This window comes from Solanum pennellii, chromosome 7 (assembly GCF_001406875.1).
Source record: "Solanum pennellii chromosome 7, SPENNV200".
Lineage (NCBI taxonomy): Eukaryota > Viridiplantae > Streptophyta > Magnoliopsida > Solanales > Solanaceae > Solanum > Solanum pennellii.
In genome coordinates, this window is record NC_028643.1 from 958,957 (window position 1) to 982,419 (window position 23,463).

The 23,463-nt window shown below is 33.9% G+C and overlaps 2 protein-coding genes across 5 annotated transcripts; one reads left to right on the plus strand and one right to left on the minus strand.

Annotated features, from left to right (window-relative positions):
• Window positions 1–1,234: 1,234 nt before the first annotated feature.
• Window positions 1,235–15,115, minus strand: LOC107026141 (DEAD-box ATP-dependent RNA helicase 1). 4 transcript variants are annotated; one of them, XM_015227007.2, is made up of 12 exons: window positions 14,909–15,115; window positions 14,470–14,625; window positions 12,350–12,584; window positions 11,617–11,871; window positions 10,598–10,752; window positions 9,777–9,954; window positions 8,542–8,729; window positions 7,590–7,794; window positions 6,852–6,957; window positions 6,446–6,616; window positions 6,284–6,342; window positions 1,235–1,817 (listed from the first exon to the last, which is right to left on the minus strand). In XM_015227007.2, exons 2-10 carry the CDS (start codon window positions 14,595–14,597, stop codon window positions 6,525–6,527), a joined length of 1,542 nt encoding a protein of 513 aa, XP_015082493.1. In that variant the 5' UTR covers window positions 14,598–14,625; window positions 14,909–15,115; the 3' UTR covers window positions 1,235–1,817; window positions 6,284–6,342; window positions 6,446–6,524. The 4 variants fall into 4 exon arrangements, with proteins under 4 accessions (XP_015082493.1, XP_015082489.1, XP_027774168.1 ...); XM_015227003.2 differs by having other exon boundaries at window positions 6,284–6,370; XM_027918367.1 differs by lacking the exon at window positions 6,284–6,342 and having other exon boundaries at window positions 14,470–14,618.
• Window positions 15,116–16,434: 1,319 nt separating this feature from the next.
• LOC107024601 (calcineurin subunit B-like) lies at window positions 16,435–21,873 on the plus strand. Its single transcript, XM_015225588.2, has 6 exons — window positions 16,435–16,644; window positions 17,006–17,130; window positions 18,505–18,601; window positions 18,733–18,842; window positions 20,554–20,628; window positions 21,639–21,873. The coding sequence occupies exons 1-6, from the start codon at window positions 16,575–16,577 to the stop codon at window positions 21,687–21,689; spliced, it is 528 nt and encodes a 175-aa protein (XP_015081074.1). The 5' UTR covers window positions 16,435–16,574; the 3' UTR covers window positions 21,690–21,873.
• The last annotated feature ends 1,590 nt before the right edge of the window (window positions 21,874–23,463 follow it).

Below are 23,463 nucleotides of genomic sequence, written 5' to 3' on the forward strand. Positions count from 1 at the left end.
ATTTCACATGCACATTCAGATATTAAAAACAAACAACATTAATTATTTAGTGTTCAGACTTAGAGACCACATCTTAATATTCAGATGTATATCAGATCAAAACACCTGAATCTTCATGCAAATCTTAATATTCAGATGTGTATTCATATTCAAACCTCTTAATCTTAATGGAAACAAATGAGGCCTTACTAACGCAATCCACGACAGCATTTATGTACAAAGAGTAGTGGCAACGTAGTAATTTCAGTAATTTGTAAGGAAAACATACATTAACTCATAAAACGCAATCCACAAACGCGATTTATGAACAAAGAGTAGTGGCAACGTAGTAATTTTAACAATTTGTAAGTAAAACATATATTTACTCATAAAACGCAATTTATGTACAAAGAGTAGTGGCAACGTAGTAATGTTAACAATTTGTAAGTAAAACATATATTTGCTCATAAAACGCAATTTATGTACAAAGAGTAGTGGCAACATAGTAATTTTAACAATTTGTAAGTAAAACATATATTTACTCATAAAACGCAATCCACGATTTATGTACAAAAAGTCGTGGAAACGTAGTAATTTCAATAATTTGTAAGAAAAACATATATTTACTCATAAAACGCAATTTATGTACAAAGAGTAGTGGCAACATAGTAATTTTAACAATTTGTAAGTAAAACATATATTTACTCATATAAAGCAATCCACAATCGCGATTTATGTACAAAGAGTAGTGGCAACGTAGTAATTTCAACAATTTGTAAGAAAAACATATATTTACTCATAAAACGCAATTTATGTACAAAGAGTAGTGGCAACGTAGTAATTTTAACAATTTGTAAGTAAAACATATATATTTACTCATAAAAAGCAATCCACAATCGCGATTTATGTACAAAGAGTAGTGGCAACATAGTAATTTCAACAATTTATAAGAAAAACATATATTTACTCATAAAACGATATCACAGAATGCGATTTATGTAAGAAAAGTAGTGGCAATGTAGTGAATTCAACAATTTGTAAGGAAAACATATATTTACTCATAAAACGCTATCACTGAACGCCGATTTATGTACAAAAAATAGTGGCGATATAGTAATTTCAACAATTTGTAAGAAAACATAATTTTACACATAAAACGCTATCACTGAACACGATTTACTCATAAATAGTGATAGTTCAAAATAGAAAACGACAACATACAATAGTTGAGTCGTGAAACTCACGAAAAAGAGGATAGTTCAAATGTTTTCTTGACCGTCAACTCTGATAAAAATAGATAAAATGCAAACATCAAAACATTACAATATACCCACTGAAATCCGATAAGTGAGCTCTATATCCGAACGTTACAAATTATCCAGTAAAATCCCATAAGTAGAGACTCGAGAAGATAAGAGTGTACATTTCTTCATCCTTCCTCGTGGAGGTAGAGAGAATGTTTCAGAGGAATTATCCATATACAACGTAAATAAATAAAACTGAAGTATGAAAGATCTCCAGCAAATAACAAAAAATGGTGTATGTCATTTTTAAAGTTAATGACTGCCATTATAATCATAGTTCAAGATGAAAGTCTCCAATTTTTTCAAATTTCACCAGCAATGAAGAATCCCAGCCATTCAATATTTTCATACCAACCATAAAAAACGCGTCTCCGTCGACGTCCCTGGGTGCTTATAAACATGATTTTTCTCTCTCGTTATAGCATAAAAGACTCAAATTTTGGCAATGAACCTTCAAGGAAAGTCCAGCTTTCACAATCCCGCAAACATGATAAGTCTTTTTGACCTTCCACCGACTGCACGATATATCCAGATCTGCACGAAAGAACCAGTTTAGATATGAAATGCAGAAAGGGTCATGTGGCATTCAATCAGCAGGTTGCAGCTCAATGAGGTAAAGTTGAATATTGGAAGATATTGATGGAAACAAAAACTCCACATTTAAGTCATGTTGTTTTTTTCCACTCTGGGATAGACACATTGCATTCTGCGGTCCCATCTAGAAGGATATCTCTTCAATAAGATGACCACGATTAGACACATATTTGTCTGTGTAATTAATACTAAAAGTAAGTGGCTGCACTAACAGCTAAAAATGATTAAAAGTTTGATTGAGACGAGTGGCTCATTTTAAGCCAGATCATAAAGGATTATCTAATTAAACACCCCTATAAAATATCATCTCATTTGTGTTTGTAAGGCATACAATCCACCTTATCTTCAAAACACTACTTCTACAGTCCTAAGCATCTTGCACCTTTCCCCTCAACTGCAGTCTCTTTGAAAACTTACAAAAGAAGATGGCAAATGCTCGTATTGCTAGGTTTGTTACAGAGGTAGCACCACCACAATTTGTAAATGTCATGAGAAACCGAGCCTCAAAGATGCTAGAAACCATCAAAGAGGAGGAGAGAGAATCTAGCACAAGCGAGTCACTTTCTCTGAAGAGTTATTCCCCTTCATCATCTTCAGCTTGTTCTGCTTCATCATCAAATGCAAAAAGTTCTAAATATTTTCTCAAAGAAGTTCAGAGGTCGTTTTCTGCATTTGGCAGCTAAAGTATATACTCTAGCTTGCTAAGAATGCTTTTAATTTTTGACCAGTGTATTGATTCCTTTTCTTCTCCTTCAGCAAATTCTCTCTCAGTAAGAAAGTCCGCAAAAGCTTTGGACATAGTCCAATCTCTGCTGAGACTAGATAAGTATTGACTGTATGTAACCTCTATGGGAAGATGAAAATTCCTCCTTTGAATTATCAGTAAATTTCTGTAGCTACTTTCTGTAAATATTACCAAATTTACTTCAGTACGGCTATGAAATTGTTTTGCACATCTCGTATCCTGTTTCTTTTATACATAATTAATATATGTTATTCTACAGAACAGGCACTAAGTAAGGGCTTAACAAGCATACGATCACACTCTATAGCTCAGTGAACTCAAATACATCTAACTACAGCAGAATGAGAGAATGTAGTAACATTCATACTGAAACAAACAGTTGAGCAACTTTATCTTGAAAGACCTTATCGTTCCCCCCTTCCCTAGAATATAATACTAACTGATCCTGCGCCCAGCACTTCTTCCTTTTTGTTCTATAAAGGTGCTTTCCTCCAAACCACAAGAAACCTCCTCCATTACTTTCCCCCTCCCCGCAGTTTTCCTCTGTGACTCTAGTATCCTTGGACTTTTAGTTTTTCTCCGCTTCCTTATCTCTCCTTCCCACCCCAGCCTCACTTTTCTAGCCTCCAAGTCTACCCCTTTTGAAGCCTACTCTCCCTTCCATAAAATGTTCCCTCGTTCCCCCAGTTACTATCTCTGTTTCCTTGCAATCAAGAATTCACTCTACTCCTCCTTCGAATTTTTAATTTAAATAATACATCATTAAAGAAAATTAACAAAAACAAAACAAAATTTTGAATTTGAAATTTCTGACTGACATAAAGCTAACTGCTGATAATATTTGTGAAAATTACCGTGCATAAACATACTCTGCGGTGACGTTTTACCATCCAGCTAAAATTTTCTAAAGACAGTGAGTGTCTCTTCTTTTAGCGACGTTAGAAAGCTTTACATAATCCTGGGTTAAATTTTCTTTTCTGAGTTATATTTACTACCTGTCCCACATCTTGTTTCATTTAAGGTCAGATCAAACAACGTTTAAAGTTTACATATCCTCATTATTAATCTGTACTAGTGGATCCCACTACCATTCTTAGCACATATTCCTCTTGTTCTAACCTTTCATCCTTAACTATCTACTGAAAGAAGAAAGAGCACAGTTAACAGAATCACAAATCTTTCTCCTCCAAAACTAGCAGCAACAGCGATAATCAGATTATTTTCCTTGTTTACCACAAATTTGAGATTTTTTCCAACAAAATTGATATTTGTATAATTATTTATCGTTTGTCGAAAAGAATGAAAAGCCAGAAGTCCTGGGATTTTGTTTAAGAATATCATGAAAAGGCTGGTTTAAACTCTTGCACAATTCCACACCCCTCTTCAACAGCCATGACATTTAGAAGACTCTAGAAAAATGTAAGGTACATCTCTCAAACTAGAACACCAACAAATAGTTAAATTAGACTTTGAAAAGTAGGTTCATAAAGGAGAAGAAATGAAGAAGTGAAAGAAGAATAGAAGGATATACAGAGGCTGAAACTCTAAAAACCAACAGAAAGACTGGAGAAGTAAGCAAGAAATTAAACAAGACAATTACAGGAGAGAGATGGGGCAAAATAATGGTGAAAGTTGGACCTGCCTAACCATAGTAAAAGGCAGAGCAGCACGAGTTGGACTATATTATTAAGGTAAAAATGACATTAACTGAAGGTTATTCACGCAAACAAGTTAAGACATGGATGTTGACATTATGTTAGAATAATGATAAGCAAGTATCTGAAATATAGATTTCATAATGAACAAGTCTCTAGTAGACAACCCACATAGAGGGATTAAGAGATGCTAATCAAGTTACCAACTGCAATTCTAGAAAGATAAAAATGTGCCTCGTCTCTAGTGCAACCCTTTTTTACATGCACAGAACCAATCACAATAATTATTCATATGCTGTGAATCACTAAATGCAGAAAGGGCATGTGGCATTCAATCAGCAGGTTCCAGCTCAATAAGGAAAAGTTCAAATTTGGAAGCTTTCAAAGGCAACAAATGCCGCATATTTAAGATATGTTGCTTTTTCTACTCATGCATAGACACATTGCATTCCGTGGCTCCACATATGAGGATATCTCATCAAGAGGATGACTATGATGATAACATCTTTATCTGTTCAATTAAGACTAAAAGTAAGTGACGGCACTAACAGCAAAAAATAATTAAAACATTGATTAAGACGACTGGTTCAATTTAAGCCAGACCATAGAAGGATAATTTAATCCACAACCCTATAAATTTCAGCCCTTCTGTGGTTTTTAACTCATACAACCCACCTTCTTCTTAAACACTACTTCTACAGTTCTACCAAGCATCTTGGACCTTTTTTCTCAACTGCAGTCCAAAACCTACTAAGAAGATGGCAAATGCTCGTATTGCTAGGTTTGTTACAGAGGTAGCACCACCACAGTTTGTAAATGTCATGAGACAGAGACACCGAGCCCCAAAAATGCTAGAAACCATCAAAGAGGAGGAGAGAGAAGCTAGCACAAGCGAGGCACTCTCTCTTAAGTGTTCTTCGCTGTCATCATCTTCAACCTATTCTGCTTTATCTTCAAATGCAAAAACTTCTAAATATTTTCTCAAAGAAGTTCAGAGGTCTCTTTCTGCATTTGGCAGCTAAACTATCTACTTAGGCTTGCCGAGAGTACTTTCAATTTTCAATTTCCTGACCAATCTACTGATTTCTTCCTGTTTTCCTTCAAGCAAATTTTCTCTTAGTTACAAAAGTCAGCGAAGATTGGACTGTAAACTCTTATTGCCAGATATATTGACTAAATGTAACTGTGAGAAAGGAAAATATCTCTATCGAACTATCAGAATACTTATCACTACTTCTTTTAAATTTTCCCAAAGTTATTTCAGTCCTGTTAAGAAATTGCTATGCACGGTATTTTTTATTCTTTTTTACGGCAGTGTCCAAGCCAGCTTCTGCGCACCTTAATTATACCACTCAGTGCCTGTTGCTCCCACCAACCTACGGGGCACCTCTGCCCACCAAGACTTAGGTAGATGGGAAGAAATCACCTAATATCTTTGTCTCGGTTGGGAGTTGACCTTGAGACTTCATGGTTCTCCTCGCACTTCATTTACCACTAGGGAACACCCTTGGGTGCCAGTATTTTTGTTTCTTTTATAAATAAACAAAGTATTATATTCCACAACATGCATTTAGACCAGAACACAAAAATGTAGAAACATGCATACTTTATATGAACAATTTTACATCAAAAGAACTTACTTTCTACTGTTTGTCACACATCATTTCTTCCCTTTGTTCTTAAGTAGTGCTTTTCTCCCATACCAGAAGAGACAATATGCTAAATTGGAGAGTCAGCTAACCCTCCAACTTCAATATACCCAACCCTCCCCACTTCTCCTTACTCCTAGTTTTTGTAGTCTAGTTCCCTTATCCTCTCTTTCAGCTTTATAGAATACCAGCAGTTTCGCTAGAATCATGACCTTCAAATTCTAATTAATTTAAAAAAACAGTGCAATTTTGAACAAAAGGCAGAATGATATCCACCTTATCTTAATATTTGCATCGAATGGATGAAGATAGCTGCAATAGATAAAGAGAAAATATAATACAAAAAACATGAATTACCACTGTCAGGAGAAACAACATTGGAACACTTCCTTCTGTACTCTTTTGTGTGGCATCAACTAGAGAACCAAGAACAATGCTAACAATCTATAGGCAAGCAGAAAGAAACATAATGACATAAAAATGAAAATAACACAATAATATCAAAATGTAGCGACTCACCATGATATAATCATAAACTGGTTGGCAACAGAGTACTACACTGTCTAGGAAAATGGAAGTTATCACCATGGGCAGCTTTTCACTTCTCCTTTCTCACATTTGAAGATTTCAACCTAATCTTGCTTTTCTTACACTTTTCTGATTCAACATTCTCTCTAAGTTTCTCCAATGCTAGAAAAAAATGAAAAGAGGTTCAATTAAAAACACAGCATAACTGAAGAGTAACTGCAGAAATAGTGCTAATACTTTATTTTTCTCCAAAAAAAGGCTAATAGGAGATCTCAAGGTTTAAGTATCAGATCAGGTAAATAAACTACTTCTGGTTTCTTCATAATTTCAACATATAGTGCATCCACTTTGATTGCCAAGTACTAACAAATATGTTGAAAATGGAAAAAGAAAGTACCTGAGGTGTACACAGAGCGAAGTGACTCTATCACTTCAGAAGAAGCAGAATAGGTAGGGCAAGAGTTACAGTCAGCTTTTTGTAGCATCTTCTTGAAGCGCTTGACCTGCAAAATTAGCATTGGAGAATTTCATATTTAAACAAGAATTTGCTGCAAAAGCAACAGAAAGTTTAGTGCTTCAAAGTCTCAAGCTGAACCCCTCCATCGAAAAAGTATATCGTGGAAAGGTTGAGAAACTTGGTGGTACGCCCAGTTAATAGTCTGAGATTAGATCATTTATTTTTATAAGTATGTTCATACATCATACAAAGTATCCTAAACTATTGAACACTCAAAGTGCTGTGACAGTTAAGATCACAATATGAATACAAGCACATTGAGTGGAGAAGTGTTTTAGTTTTTATGGCAGCTTATGAGGGACAAGATCTGACCTTTTATTTTTCAATTTTGTGGCCATTTGATGGCGGTGAACCAGTTCAAATAGTCAATTTTTTTAACCAATCTGCTCAAGTAGTCATTACTCTACTGTTAAGAGCAAAACTTTACTTAATGAAGTACCCCAAAGAAAAAGGTACATATTATGTTAATAGCATGCTATAGTCAGATATACTACATCAGGTAATTTACAAAATTTTAGCTTCATTAGGGGCCAGAACTTAATGTCTCAATACGAAAAATAGATCATTTAAAGTTGCAATCTTTAAAATATTTGATCCTCATCATATAAAAAGACATACCTCATCTTTATGCATTAACGTAAAGCAACATCCACTTAGGCCCGCTCTTGCAGTTCGGCCTGCCCGATGAATAAATGTTTTTATATAAGCAGGCATATCATAGTTTATGACATTTCTCACTCCTTCAACATCCATTCCACGAGTCATAGCATCAGAGGAAATAAGCACTTGCACTTGCCCTGACCGGAAAGCCCTCAACGTCTTGCTGTAAGGCAAAAGTTCAGGATATTAAATTGCAAGATGGTAGACTTAAATAAGCAAGACCAATCACACAGGTGGTTCACCACAAAACATTTCCCAAATAAACGTAACATCACCATTCAACAACGTCAAGTATAAATATGACGACCAATTATCTCTATTTTTCTGTACTTCATTTTCTTTTTTCAACTTTTCCATTAATCCAACTTGCAAGTAAAAGCTCTAGTAAACTAACTAAGATTGGCAATCAAGAAGAACAATGCGAAACATGCCCTTTCTTCTCCAGAGACCTATAAAGGTTTTTTCTTTTTTCATTAAGACAAAAACCTATAAAGGTTAACAGCCTTCAGAGCTGACTTGGATTAGGTAGACAGATTCCCAGTGAGATGCAGACATTCCATATGGCCACAAAAGATTAACAGATGCATTTCTTGATCATAAAATTGTCTCTGATACATAATTTTGGAACACTGGAAACTATCCTTTTTGTTTGAGTCCCAGATATTTGTGCACTTCTAATATGGCACTTTGGACACCAACTAAACAAAACAGATTTTTTAACAGTATAGTAGTACATTACAGCTTTTTGGCAACCTAGATGGCTCCACGCATGACTACGTTCATTAGCTTCAGTAAGATGTGAGCTCATGCAAAACATCATAGTACCGTTGACTGCAAACTTCTCTAGCAAATGACATAATGTAACAGCTCAGAGCTAAACTCAAGTTGTTAAGCAAATGTATCTAAGTACCTTCTTACAGATTGCCGCTGAAGACGAGAATACTCCTTGAACTCAATTTGCAAATTGTCGAAAAACTTGAGCAAAGTGCATAATCTATGAGTGGACTCCACCGATGATGTGAAAACAATTGATTTCTCCCCTTGCAGACTTTGAAGAAGGGAAACTAGATAAAGTGGCTTAAGCTTTGATTGACATAGCTACACAAAAGGAAGGTAAAATCACTGTTATCAATCATCTGCCTGAGAGGAACAGTGTGGTGCAAAATAGCACAAATCCATTGGGAGGGAAAAGTGAGAAGTCAGGTGCAAACTTTTCAAAATGAAGCACACAATGTATTGAAAGCACAAAATTACCCAGTATAATGAACTTAGTACTTATAACACTGAATTGCAAATTTCAGCATCCAGAATCCGACAATGGCAGTATTTATTCAACAGCTCAAACAAACCATCATTAAAATGTAATTTGGAAAGGAGTCCTGATACTCAAATAGCAAAAATCCCTATTTCCCCCGCCCCACATTTTATTTTGAACTGGGCGAAAAAAAGGAGGAAAAATGTATGGTTGATTTCTTTTTCATCTTTCAATGTCTGTTGAATAATCGACTGCTTCACACCAAATAAATTACTTTCTGAAGAACACTGCTTCCTCATGAGGCAATAACCTTCACTTCGCATTGCTCTGTTGCTTCGGTTTTTAGATAAACCTTCAGCATCACTTCGTCCCTTTAAGCAATGAACTGATGGTTTTTAGACAAACCCTCACTTTGCATCACACAGTCACTTTCAGCAACAAAATGCTGGTTTCTAATAACAGTGGTTTGGACTTTAGCACTGTATGAGTGTCTCAAGACAATCCACAAGGTCGATGCACAAGACAGTGTAAGCCAATGCTTTAAGATAAAGTAAGGTGCTGCTAACAAACATTTAGACCACGCTGAAGCAGTAGTTTCTGCTATGTTAACATATCTACAGAAAACAACACAAAGTTCCTCCTAGACAACATTATGACAAATTCTGAAATTCCTTATGACTTGGAGACAACAAACTGATTCTTTTTTCCTTCTTTTTGACAGGTTAGGCAACAATGACTTCTAATTGTTATGGAATAATAATAATTTTTGGAATAAGAAGATAAATCATCAAGATAAATGATATGCCGTGATAAACACATTTTCAGGCATATCAGGAAAAAGAAGATAATATATAAATAGGCCTTATTTCATTCAAATAGCATATACCCACCACTTTAAATGATTTGAGTTCTTCAGGAAGCTTGTAACGTCTTTCTCCAGTCGTCAAAAGAAGAGGATGATGCAAATCAAGCTGAGCAAGTTTACTTGGGTCTTGTGTTAGTGTGGCTGATAAAACCATCTTTACCAGCCTTGGATAGGCTTTTCCCTTGAACCCTCTTTCAGTGCCCCTGCATTATTTTTAAAGCAATGCTTAAGAAAATCCCACGCGTGGAATGGACAAAGAGAAAACAAGACAGTGAAATGCCTATGTGCACTTAAAGTTAAACCTATTCGATACCAAGGAGCAAACTCAATGAACCATCAATTGATTAAAGGCAAACCTTCCAACAAAGTTGGATCCACTAACAAAATAATACGTTATGCATTTCTTTTTTATGACAGTGGTGTCTGGCCCAACTTGTGTGCACCTCGACTTTTCACTAGGTACTTGCTAGGCTACTACCTCCCGTCACCACACGTATCGGGTAATTCTGCCCATCAAAGTTAGAGTAGATTGAGAAAAAATCACCTAGTATTTATTTTTTTTACCTCAGCGGGAATTTGAACTTGAGGCCTCCACCTACTTCATCAACGACTAGGTCACACACTTAGGTGCAAGGATAGATACATTTTCATGATCAAAAGAGTAAGAAACTCAACATTGAAAAAGATATGACAGACAAAGAAAGAATCAAACAAGACTTGAATAATCAGACAATTACTTCTTGATTAGAAAAATGTCAGGTTACGACTGAGAAAAAGATGTGCATCTAAAGAGGATTCCACATATAAGCAACTCATAAGGAATAGGGGATAGGCATAACAACATACATTCTTCTGATTGTCTTCAATGAACCATAAGTGCAAGGAAGAAGATCAGCAACAGAAGGGAAGTTCCCATCAACAGAAGAGCTGGTCAACTGAATGACGGTAGGAAGCCATGACTGATAAGCTTCTCTTAATAATCTATCTGTTTCATCTACAACCTACATGATACCAAAATGTAAGTCAAATGGTTTCAACAAAGTAAAACGAAGAAAAAACGAGCAATGTCAAAATATGTGCCTCACAATCACGAAACCTACTACTACCACTTTGAAGTTTTAATGATTAAATTGAAACAAATCTTCATTGTTCTGAGTTATTAGCATAGTAGCATTCCAAGTTTTCCTTTTCAAATAGGAAAGAGGCATTGAAGTGAATAAAATACCAAACATATATTGATAATCTAATCAAGTAAACATAATTTTATTAATAATGGGAAAGCTCCCACATAAAAAAAGTAGGGTAATTACAGAAGCATGTGATTCTCTACAAAAGACATCCACGCTCTATGCAGATAAAAACATCACGGATGCACCAAAAACACATATAAAAGGAAACTATTCCTTAGATGAAAAACTCAGCTCTTTGCTTCAAAATATCTACTATTTCTTTCATGTACAGTTATTAATGATTGATCAATGCATTGATATAATTGAAGATACTGGAAACACGTTAGAAATCTATTAACATATAGACAAATAGCCAGCACATTTGCTGCCAAAACATGCAGTATAGTTGCCTGTTTGTTTTACCTCGGTATCACCCTACTTCAAAAAACTTCTTTCAAATTATCAAAAGGTACTTCACTGCGCTTTGTTTTCCTAGTGACCTTATAGACTAATAATGCAGACCCTAAGGAAAAGCAAAAAGATAGCTGGGACACTTAGCTTCTTAAGATGATCAAGATATTCTCAGACAGAAATGCTTTATGCCATGATATTAATCGCAACAAAGAAGAGAAGAATAGGGACTAATGTAAATATACATACTAAGAAATTCTAAGCAACTAAATATATGCAGCTTACAAGATAAGATAGATGCTCAAGCGTAAAACCATCAGTGTTATTGATGTGGTCCATCAGTCTTCCAGGAGTTGCCACTAATATGTCTACTGCACTTTGTAACTCGTATGAGAATTCTTCAGGATCATAACATATGCCATACTCAACACTGGGTTTCTTGATGAGTTCGGAGATTTCATCAGAAATTGATGACTGACCTACTGCCAAGCCGACAGACAGACCTACTGCAGGTGCAAGAGCAGAGAAGACCTCTTTGACCTGCAAACGGAAACAAATGGTAAAAACATAATCTTCCCCTGAGAAGCTAGTTATCTATCTTTGCATGTGAAAGTGTAAATAGAAAGGCCTTAATAAATAAATAATTGCATGTGCAAATGCAAATGTAGATACGTCACTGGTGTGAAGAACCCACTTATCAGTTGGAGGTATTCTTACAAAAAGCCTGTGAGGCACTACAACAAAATTCCACCAAATATTAGATAGCAATTAAAAGAATTCAACCAAAGTATGAACTTGTAGTGTTTTTTTCTTTTGTGATAGGTAGCATGAAGTCATAGTTTTAACGCGACAAAAACCTAGGATGATCATTGACTTGCCCATCAAAAAAAGAAAATGTCAAGGGAGGAGGCAAAGTTGGAATGATAGTTGATCCAAAGATTTACATGTAATTGAGAATTTGTGTAATTATGCACTGCGCATTTTCCAAAACTAAAACTAAAAAACTACGGTGAATAACCTGCAAAGCAAGGTCTCTAGTAGGCAAGACCACTAGTGCACGAAGACATTTAACAGCGCGTGTAGACAGCGTCTGAACAATTGGTAAGGCATAAGCAAGAGTTTTCCCGCTCCCTGTAGGTGAATTTATACAAAGGTCTCGTTCAAAAGAGCCAGGTCCAATAGTCTCTTGCCAGACAGCAAGTTGCACGGGAAAGAGTGACGTGATGCTCATATTCTTCAAAGCCGCCACTAACCTAGTGAAGAAACATGTACGGGTAAGAATAAGTTGGAGTGGAAGTGTACAAGATCCAGTATGAAGTGTCAAGAAAGCATAAGGTATAAGTGTAACAATGTTTCAACTGCAATCATAGGACTTTTAATACAACCAGTAAGCAAAGTAATAAACTGAGGATATTTCGGATAAGAAATGAAATATTAATTGTCGAAACTGAGAGGTGATCATTAACAATAATTTCCGTTTTGTTCATTCGTTATCCTGAAGGAATGGAGAAGTTTTTTTCTTTTGAGATGAGGTTTGCCAACTGGCCATGCTATTGATTGGGAACCAGCAGACAATACAAACGATTGAAGAATATGGATGAGCAACATTCATCTCTGTCTGTACAAATATCATAACAAGACGGAAACAAGACATTCGGAAAATGTGTCCCACACCAGGTCATATAGTTCTTCAGCTGTAAGATAGTATTAGATCTCAGTGATCGTATTCTAAATGATGCCATTAATAAAAATACTTTCAACACAGTTTTCTCAACCCGTTTGTATTCCATCCCTCCCATATTATGGACACCATTTTGGTGCATGGAGCTTAACTTGTTAGTTTATGTTGTATAGGATACAAGTAGTACTTTAAATTTAAAAGCTAGTTTGATAAATAGAACATACAATATACCATCAGAATTTAGTATTTGATTAGTTAAATAATTTGAATACTTGAACCTGGTAAAAGGCTATAGAAAGTAACATATTAATAAAAGGGAACCAAAAGATTTTGCCACATCTCAAAACAAAAAGAATGTCCTATAGATTGTAAGACAGATGGATGATAACCGAGAAACCACGAGGGCAGTAGCACCTTAAATACCAAGCTCAGGGTTTGAAAAATTAAAAGAAAACCCTACAAAAACTACATTCCCAGAAACTCAAAACATTTTCTATCAAGAAAATACAAAATTTACAGAGCATAAAAAAGTAAAAGACATTGTTAGCTCTATTACAAAAGGCTAATCTAAAATTAAGGAGCTACCAAAGTCCAAAAAACCTTCACGGCTACAGAAACTTGTGGAAACTCGAACATCTCTAAATTCTGGGATATTTAAATCAAACTACTCCTACACCAAAAGTATAAACTTCCTAACCATCTATTCTTAATAATAACAGAAATGTGACGCTTTTTATCAAACAATAAATCTCCTATTGATGTCTTGCCATATGTTATTCGTTCAGAATCAACAAGGGTTCGTAGAACGAAGGGAGTGTATAACTGGGATCTCATTCCACTTTTTTGTTCGTAACGAGGAAGAGATAGAATGGAGTTCTTCACAAATGATCCCTCCAAATTATCTTAAATCTTCTGATCAGAACCTGGTTCTGACAACATTCATACAACTGTTTGAACGAGTTACTAATATTTTTAAAAGATAGAACCTTTATGCAGTTTCTAAAGATGTACTCACTCCATTTCAACTTTTTTGTCTTCTTCTCCTTTTTAATCCATTTAAAAAAGAATGTATATTTCCAACATCAAGCCTATTGGAACTAGATAGAATTGATAAGATAACTCCAACAATTTCTTTGTTGTTAACGGCTCCTGATTTCCAGGAATTAGCACTTCAATAGCCTTCATGAACTGTATTAAAAGGGTATGTCATCCCAAAATTCGGATTATTTCTTGGCGCAAATATTCACTGGTAGCATACCATATTTCAATTATTTGTCAACTCTTTAATTCTAACTTTTTACAAGTCAATGTTTAAGACCATGAGATTTGAGCCTTTTGTGCATTCAATGTATTGATCACAAGTCAAAACCAGATAAAAAAATTGAAAAGGAGATCTCAAGATACTCGGAACATCATGTTGATTTTTGGGGTTGAAGGGAGTAATGCTGAAAGAGTACCTGGGATCAATAAAAGGCAAAAGATCTAGAGAGCATTGATCAAAGGTAGTAATATCAACTGGGTTTCTCATCCATGGCAATACAGGGATGTTTTTCTTCTCTTTCTTCAACCCCTTCTCTTCTTCCATTGTCAAGCTCACCTTTTTCAGCTGAAAACTTGAGGAAAATCCAACCAAAAATGCCCAAATTAATCTCTAACAACAACAAAAAAAGCAACAAGTAAAAGGAAAAGCTTATGGCAGTTTGAACACCCGAAATAAAAAAAATATTAAGGCACAAACTCAACATAGCTGGTCAGAGAAGATGAACTTAATCGGAAAATTATATCAGTAACTAAAAAATAACATAAAATAACAATAATGATGGCCGTAGTTTAAACTCCTCCAGCTTCATATCAAACGAAGAGGATAAACAAAGATTAATATATATGAAAGATAACCTCTTTTGCCGGAGTTGGTGTCGCTGGTTCACCGGTGGAATTTGGTTTTGTCAGTTGCACGAGCTTCGAGCTCGCTGGCTGGTTCGTGTCTGAGCTTGAAGCTTCACTGGTTCACCGGAGACAAAACCTATGTTCGCCGTTAATGGCTGCCGGCGTGTTCTGTTGGGAGGGCGGCTCTATGTTATTGCAAAATAAGGTATCCAAATATTTTTTTATAAGGAAAAATGATAAATATATTCGAATTATCATATTTTTGGTATGTTAGTATTAAAGTACATGTATCTTTCATTCTAACGAAAGACTAAATAGGGATACGTGATGCAATTTTATTTGTTGATTTGATATTTAATAAATATCGAATCGATTGATAAGATTATGATGTATGTATATGTCCGTTAGTATAAATGGTATATATGTTTTAGTCTTTGCAAGGCAGAATCGTCAATGTCCCAAAAGAATGATGGACGATATTTGCATATTGTTTACGATATTTCAGAGGTATATATTTATTATTTTTTCCTTTCTATATAAAAAATTAATTATTTGTGATAAAATATAGTATTAACGTAAAGATTTTTATCAAACATGTTGAATAGTTCAGAAGATATTGAAGGCGCAAAAAATATTGAGGAGGTAGGTGCAACTTACAATAAGTCATAAGATGGTGAAGTGACTAACCGTGGAAATTCTCTAGCTGGTCACAGAACAAGTTATTTATGTAGCACATATACCTCTTGAGACTAACGAAAATCTTTTCTAATATATATATGGTTCTACATTTACGAATAGATGACTGACTGTCTCAACTTCTTTACCATACATATAGCACAATTTGAAAGGTCGATTTTTCCCTTGCCAAAGTGTTAGCAATTATACGATTGTAAACTCCAAAGGAGTCGAGGACTTATAATGCTCATAGTGTACACTAAGTCGTCAACTCAAAAGCTAGCTCTGCCGTGATCCTCGTATTTATTTGGGTTTTTGTTGCTCCTATACAATTTTGTTTCTTATATGTTCTTATAATTCAGAAGATAGTGAAGCGACTAAGCGATGGTCGCGACTCACACTGATGGTCAAGGCTCTACTAGACGTGGCTTTATGAGATTTTTTTATTTTTAAGACCACTTTTAGTATGCTACACTACGGTCTATACAATTCACATGTCACATTACTTCTACTTCACATCAGAAATTTCATATTATGTTTTGATTGTAACAATAATTGCAGCCTTCGAACTATATCTACTATCATTAATACAATTTTTCATTATATTTTTTTGTTTCACTATATGCTTATATAAAAACATTTACAACTTAATTTGCTTTATTTCACATCAAATTATTATGGAAGTGAGAAATCATGTATTTATTTTATGAACATTTTTTATCGAATAAATCAAAAATTAAATTGTTAATAAATAATTTATTATCGATTTATTGTATTTAAAAACTAAAAATTAAACCGATAATACATAAAATCTAACCGACGAACCTAATAAATACCATTTCGTAACAATGAATGCCTGTGACAAAATTAGTTGGAAAAAAGTTGTAGAAACCAATGCAAAGTGCTTATTCACATAGTTTCATTCAATTGTTACATTTTTCAAAACCCCCTTTTTCATTAGTTTCTTGTTTATCATAGATTTCATTTTTCTTCATTAACAATGGGCAATGCTTCATCTTTGCTGACTCAATATGACATTGAAGAAGTTCAAGAACACTGCAATCACACATGTATGCATATTTCTCTCTTTAAAATGACATTTTTTCACTAAAGATTGTAACTTTTTGTGGGGTTTTTATTTTAATGTTTAAAAGAGGGTATTTTCTTACTAAAGTTTGTAACTTTTTTGTTTTGGGGTTATGTGGGTTTTGAATATCTATGCTTACAAAAAGGTATTCTTTTACTAAAGTTTGTAACTTTTTTGTTTTTGGGTTATGTGTGTGTCTTATATCAATGTCTCAAAGGTGTATTTTAACTAAAGTTTGTAACTTTTTGTTTTGGGGTTATGTTGTTTTTCTTTATATCAATGTTGAGAAGTGTATTTTTTTTAAAAATAAAGTTTGTGACTTTTTTTTTGTTTTGGGGTTTTAGTTTCACAGCAGGAGATTCTATCATTGTACCAGAGGTTTTGTCAACTGGATAGAAATGGCTGTGGATTTGTCTCTGGAGAAGAGTTTCTTTCAGTGCCTGAATTTGCTGTCACTCCTCTCTCTCAGGTTTGATTGTTTGTGTGATAATTATTACATGATAAAAATATGTGCTTTTCTGTATAGTTGTGCAACCCGAGATCAAATTTTTCGATGAGTTGATTTCTTAGATGGTCGTTTAACTAATAATGACACTAAAATTAGGAAGAAAATTGGAAACCAGAAGTAAGGTGACTTTTTGAGATAATAACTATTAATTGAGTGAGCATCTGAGAAATCAACTTAATTTTCCTAATATGCTTATGTAAATACTGTTTCAGGATTTAGTTTGTATAGTTTTGTGAATTGAAGCATGCAAATGCACTAAAATATTGTAGAAATTATGGTCTACTTCTTGTGCATTTACTTTGAAATGGTTGTCCCCAATGTCGGAGCCAAAATTTTCACTAAATAGAATCCAAAATCTTTGTTGCTTGGACTCTCCAAAAATATTGTCGCACCCTGTAGGATCCTCCAAAGAATTCACTACTTTTGGAGCATCATGCACACACTCGTCGGTATATTTGAAAAGTCCGAGCAATATAGTCCAAAATATAAGGAAGTAAGCACACGAAGAAGCCAACAGGATTCAACATAAAATATACATACATAAAAAAAACATTGACATACCTACACAATGTAATTTTCTGTAGAGTGGTGTCAATTGACTCCCCTTGGACAAATGTGGTTCTGCGATTGGTTATCCTCACATAATAATGAGGGAATAGCTTGTATGGCATTATTGTGCTATTTGGTGCTTGTGGGACTTTTTGTGTCAGAAAGAAGCATGCCCTCTGGTAAACTGAACAAATTCAATCCTTCAGATATGAAAGGTTCGGTAATACAAGTTTGTGAGACTATCTATTATAATTTTGAAGTAGAATTGAAAGATGATCCAATCTGTAAACGACAACAACATGAGACCTGGTTTATGTTCGTCCAGGAAAACTAAGATCTAAGGGTAAAGAATCAACTCGAAGCAAAACATAGGTTTCATGCAGGAGAGAAAGAGAGGTACGTTGGGAACAGAGAGGTCTTTGAACGGGAAATGAAATAGTTAAAAAGGTTCACTGGTACACTGATTCATCAACAGAGAGGTTATGCTAGCAGACTAATAGATCCTAATTCTCCTCCTTTTTCTGTTCTCATTGAGCATTGATAAGAACTGTATTTTTTTAGAACTCGGAGAAATAAAGTTAGAAGTTCCGGGCTTGCTTTCTCTCTTCTCTCCTCTTAGCTGCTGGTTTGGTGCAACTGTAAATAACTTTTTGATTGTGTGGCTCTTTTAGTATATTGTTTATTTGAGTTTTTGGTCAATGACCAGCATTGAAATGTCACAAATGCACTTTTGCAAATTCTGCCACTATAAAACTTATTTCTTAATCATCCTTTTTCTTAATGCAGAGGCTATTACGGATGATAGATGGGTTAAATTTCAAAGAATTTGTGGCGTTCCTATCAGCCTTCAGTGCTCATGCCAGCTTGCAACAAAAGGTTGAATGTAAGGGCATTTCTCATTTTATGCCTTTGATCGTCTCTTTGAAATGCGTAAATCCAATCTTCTTTTGCGTAACTTTACTTTCTTCAGGTTAATTGTTGCTCATAGTGCTCCACTCTTTTTTATTTTTCCAGTTATATTTAGAGTTTATGATTCTGACGGGAATGGAAAGGTGTCATTCAATGATATGCTGGAGGTCTTGCAAGATTTGACTGGACCATTTATATCTGAGGTTCAAAGAGAGGTAGTGTTTGTCTTTTATTTTTTCGATGCTTTTGTTTCTTATGATCTTTTTCTGATGAGAACTATTAAAGTATTGAGAAATAAATAGAGTTTCTCCATATCTTACTTTATTCTGTTTTGGAAAGTATACTTAGTAAAATGACGTCAAGGCATTCAATCTCTGGATTGCTCTTGATTACCTTGTGACCTTCTGATGTAGGGAGCTTTCAACTAGCCTATAGTTGCAGTATAGTAAAATGGAGATCTATAGGACTTGATACTGGCAGAGACATTGGAGATTAATACGGGGTTCTTGTTGTTTTAAGGTTAATGATTCCATGAATCACGGAAAGGAAAGGTTTTTAGTTGTTCTATATGTAAATCAGTGGAGTAAGAGAAGAAAAGTAGTCTAGAAATCCCACCATAGAAGTAAAAATGCAGTAAAGTACTGAACTAAAGTTTCCCCGAAAGCCTTCAGATTGACTCATATACTCTGCACTATTAATTCGAAAACGGTAAATGTATATTTATGAGCACCAGTTTTCTAAGTTGGTTAGTCCTACTAAAATTGCTGCTAAACAATAAGGAAATAATATAAATTGACCATCTTTAGAAGTTCTTAAACAACGTGATCATAGACTCATAGACATGGTTTTTGGATTTTATTGCATTTAACAGGTAAAGATACTCCTGAAAATAACCTAAAGTTTACCAGCAACGGCAGATTAAAGTATGTCCAATCTTGGGCTATAAATGAGAGAGATTTCTCATTTTCTTCTGTGTGTGCATGTCACCTTTTTCACACATCTGAAATGACATAGGAGTATCATCCCGGGAAGTATGCATAACTATATTTACTTGGATTTCGGTAATCACTCTTTTGAAAACGAGGCATAGAGAATCCCCTTAAAAACATTTACAAGTTAAAATCATTCTTCCACTTTTTTATAGTTTCATTGCTTTCAACGTTTTCCTTAAATTAAAAGGACAAGCTCGGTGCAAGAAGGGGTGACCCGACGGTCCATGATACTGGAATGAACCATGAAGTCTTGGGTCCAATCGTAGAAAAGGAAAATAGTTAGTTGGTTTCTTCTAATCTGTCTAAACCTTGTAACGAATTATCTGATACATATTCTCGTACCATGGATTAGTTGTGGTACGTGCAAGTTAGTCGGAACAGAACTTCTATATAAAGAAGAAAGTAAAAGACGCTAACGATAAACTTGGGAACAATTTTTTCTATCAGTAACAAACTTTGGGAACTTATACATTTCTTAGCTCTTATTTCATGTTTTATTTTGTTCACTTATTCACCTGCAACTTATTCTGATTTCGTTTAACTATAGTAAAGCTACTCTACTTCGCTCTTCCATTTCTTGCCATAGCAAGTGCTTAATTTGAAGACTTAAAAACATAGTAGTATTTAGCAGGTAATGTCAACTTTTTAAAGAAGCTGAGAAGAAAAATTCAAATATAGCAAATCGAGTGCAGTTCGTCAACATGCTATCATTCTTTGAGAAAATATAGGTGTACTCAGGAGATTATTCATTATGGTTTGGATTACGTTACAGATGTAATCCTTTTTTTGGACAATTTACTTGATTGTGAAGTAAACAAGTTGTCAATGAGAACATTTTGATGGTGGATCACCGAAGAAGCCACCTTCTATAAAGTTTACCTGAAAAAGAAATGTGACCTTGCGTTTAACTCCGGTTTTATTTCTGTCCATGCAGCAAGTTTTGACACGTGTTCTTGAGGAAGCTGGATACAGCAAGGATTCTTCACTAGTCCAATCTGATTTCCTGAAGGTAAATATTGGACCTTTGACCTTCACGCTATCTGTTTCTTCTTGCAAGTTTCTATGGCCCTTTGACAGATCAATTAACAGTTCTCTAGAGATGCCAATTACTCTTGCCTCTTGTTAACTCTGTCTTTCTGAGAATATATTATGATATATACATTACTGCATTTGTATAAAAGATTAAAAGGTGTTATGTGAATTAAAACAAGGTTCAATGTTAGATCAAACAAAACATTTAGACAAACTTTGCCTCAACTGTTTCATTGCTATGGTCGGGAAGCTTGATATGTTTTGACTTTGAGAAAGTTACAAGTAGCAGTGTAGGCAAGCAGGTACGGAGAAATGTCAAGCAGCAAGTAGTTACCATCCCGCTTGGTACATAATGTAAAGCAAAAGTAGTGAACTTCTAAGGCTCCATGTTGTGAGTTGAGTTTGAAATTTCATGAATATTTGAATAAGATTAAAGCATCTTCATATCTACTGTCAAAATTATTCCGAGTTGAAGGATTTGCAAATGCTTCCTGCAATATTGCGATACCAAATGGAAGTATCTCCTAAATCACAAAATAAACTCTAGAGCTGCTGAAATTCATGCAAACTGATAGCTTCTTTGATGTTTGGTTTTTATGTACTGAAAACTACACAAACCCTTTTCCTCGCGCTGCTTAACTCTTGTAGACACCCTTATAGCTTGTCATGTTCAGTTTTTACCTCCTCTACGCGTCCCTTACATCATTACGTGATCATAACTCATTGAATCAACATTATAACATGTCATCGGATCAGCTTATCAGTGGGATGAGAAAAGTAGAGTAGAACTACTTCCAACTTAAGATGTGTGTGTCACTTGCATCATAACATGATAATTACTAGTCGGAATCAACGTTGTAACATGACTTTGATCCGTATCACTGAATCAAGCTTATCAGTGTGTGAGAAAAGTAATTTTCGACGTATTGATTTCTGAATTTCCTTGGTTTGGTTGAATGATATTGACAAAGCTACTATTGTTTGCAGATTCTTGGCAGTTCTGATCTGAAGATGGAAGTTGAAATTCCAGTAGATTGAAAAAATGACTTTGCTTTAGTTGAAATTATCATATAATTTGCACCAGCAAGAGTTAAACAAAAGCTCTTTTTGAATTACTAAATTTTTAATACATGTTATGATGAGTATATGTTATATTGAACATATGTAAAACTCAGGTTATTATTCACATCATAATGGTTTAATTGATCATATCATGTTGCAATCCTGCTTGAGTCCTTTTTTGAGTCGAGGATTTATCGTAAACAATATTTCTACTCTATAGAGACAGGTTAAGGTCATCGTATCCTCTATCTTGATCTCAGAGACCTAAAGGTAGGTTTTGGTTTGATTTTCATTAAAAATAATTAAACTAATTATGTTGATTCAGATCAATATAAAGTCGATTTTTTAATTTTAATTTTAATAGATTCTTTAGAGTTTTCGAATTTTTACATAATGATTGAAAAAAATGAATTATATTTTTACTTACTTATGTGATAAGCTAGAGAATAAAAACATTAAATGAATATGAATTTTTTAAAAAGACGGTAAAATTCACGTGAATACAAGATAATTTCATTGAAATATCAACGTTCAATATATTAAATTTATAAGATTAAAGGCTACCGTCAAACCGAATACAAAATAAAATATTTACAAAGTAGAGTGTTAACTTCAATCTGAAAAACTATAACAATTTTATTGTAATTTCCAATCTGAATACAAAATAAAATATTTACAAAGTCCAAATTTGAAAATAATTTATCTATAAACTAATTTAAAATATATTAACAAAGTAGATTATAATCAATACTCCACTTTTTTATGTATAAAATAAAATAAAATAATTTTATGCATTACGTTGGTTTAATTTGAGTTTGATTTGACTTTTCTTTAATATCAAATCAAGAGTGATCGATCTTCTTTTACACGCTAAACCAATTTTTCCAATTTGAATTGATATAATTTAATTTGATGATTTGATTTGTACACGTCTATAATAGTTCAATCTTTTCTCTTAAATCTTAAAAATATAAATGAGAGACAAATGTCCACCTAGCTACTACTTCAAGGACCAAGTAGTTAAATTGAAATTAATTCTATTTAATTATGCTGTTAATTACTTCTAGGTATTAATTTCCTTAATTAGCTTTAAAGTTTTAAATATAAAAATCATTAATCACTTCCAAGGAGAATTTCTAAATACAAGAGGCACCTCTTAATTTCATGTTTAGTTGATTAATACTCTTAACAATATTTCCTCTAAGAAAAATAATATTTCTATCAAAATAAGATAAATTTATTAATTTAACTTATTTTGTTTGGTTAAATTAAGTCCATCTAAGAATTAAACAAATTGAAAATATAACCCTAAACACGATATTTTACTCTTAAATCACGAATAACAATATAATAAAATTATCAAAAAAGAATGTGATATCAATTCTTACGAAAGAAAGTCAACGAATTCAATCAGATACATGGCAATTAATTTTATATATATATATGAAGGATTTCATTGACTAATATACTATACATTTGGCCTTATAAGATCCATACAAAACAATATACTTTACTTTATAATCTTCAATCAAAATTTTTATAAAATAAATAATACGACACTCTATATTTATAATGTAACTCATTTTAAACTCAAATACTCACATAGTTTTAATCAATTTAACATTCGTTAATATGATATAATATATTATCAAAAATTCACACTCGATATTCTAGATCCGCCCCGATATTTATTTAAATTCTCTTACTATAAGCATGCTCTGGAACATTGAATAAGTGTATGGTCGGCCAT

Excerpts from the sequence above, each read along its gene's own strand:
- LOC107026141 (XM_027918367.1), bottom strand. The coding sequence starts at position 14,597 with ATGGAAGAAGAGAAGGGGTTGAAGAAAGAGAAGAAAAACATCCCTGTA. Across the intron at positions 9,955-10,597 it reads TTGAAGACAATCAGAAGAAT|GGGCACTGAAAGAGGGTTCA; the intron begins GTATGTTGTTAT and ends AAAATAATGCAG. Across the intron at positions 7,795-8,541 it reads CAGCGGCAATCTGTAAGAAG|CAAGACGTTGAGGGCTTTCC; the intron begins GTACTTAGATAC and ends TTTGCCTTACAG.
- LOC107024601 (XM_015225588.2), top strand. The coding sequence starts at position 16,575 with ATGGGCAATGCTTCATCTTTGCTGACTCAATATGACATTGAAGAAGTT. Across the intron at positions 17,131-18,504 it reads CTGTCACTCCTCTCTCTCAG|AGGCTATTACGGATGATAGA; the intron begins GTTTGATTGTTT and ends TTCTTAATGCAG. Across the intron at positions 18,602-18,732 it reads CTTGCAACAAAAGGTTGAAT|TTATATTTAGAGTTTATGAT; the intron begins GTAAGGGCATTT and ends TTATTTTTCCAG.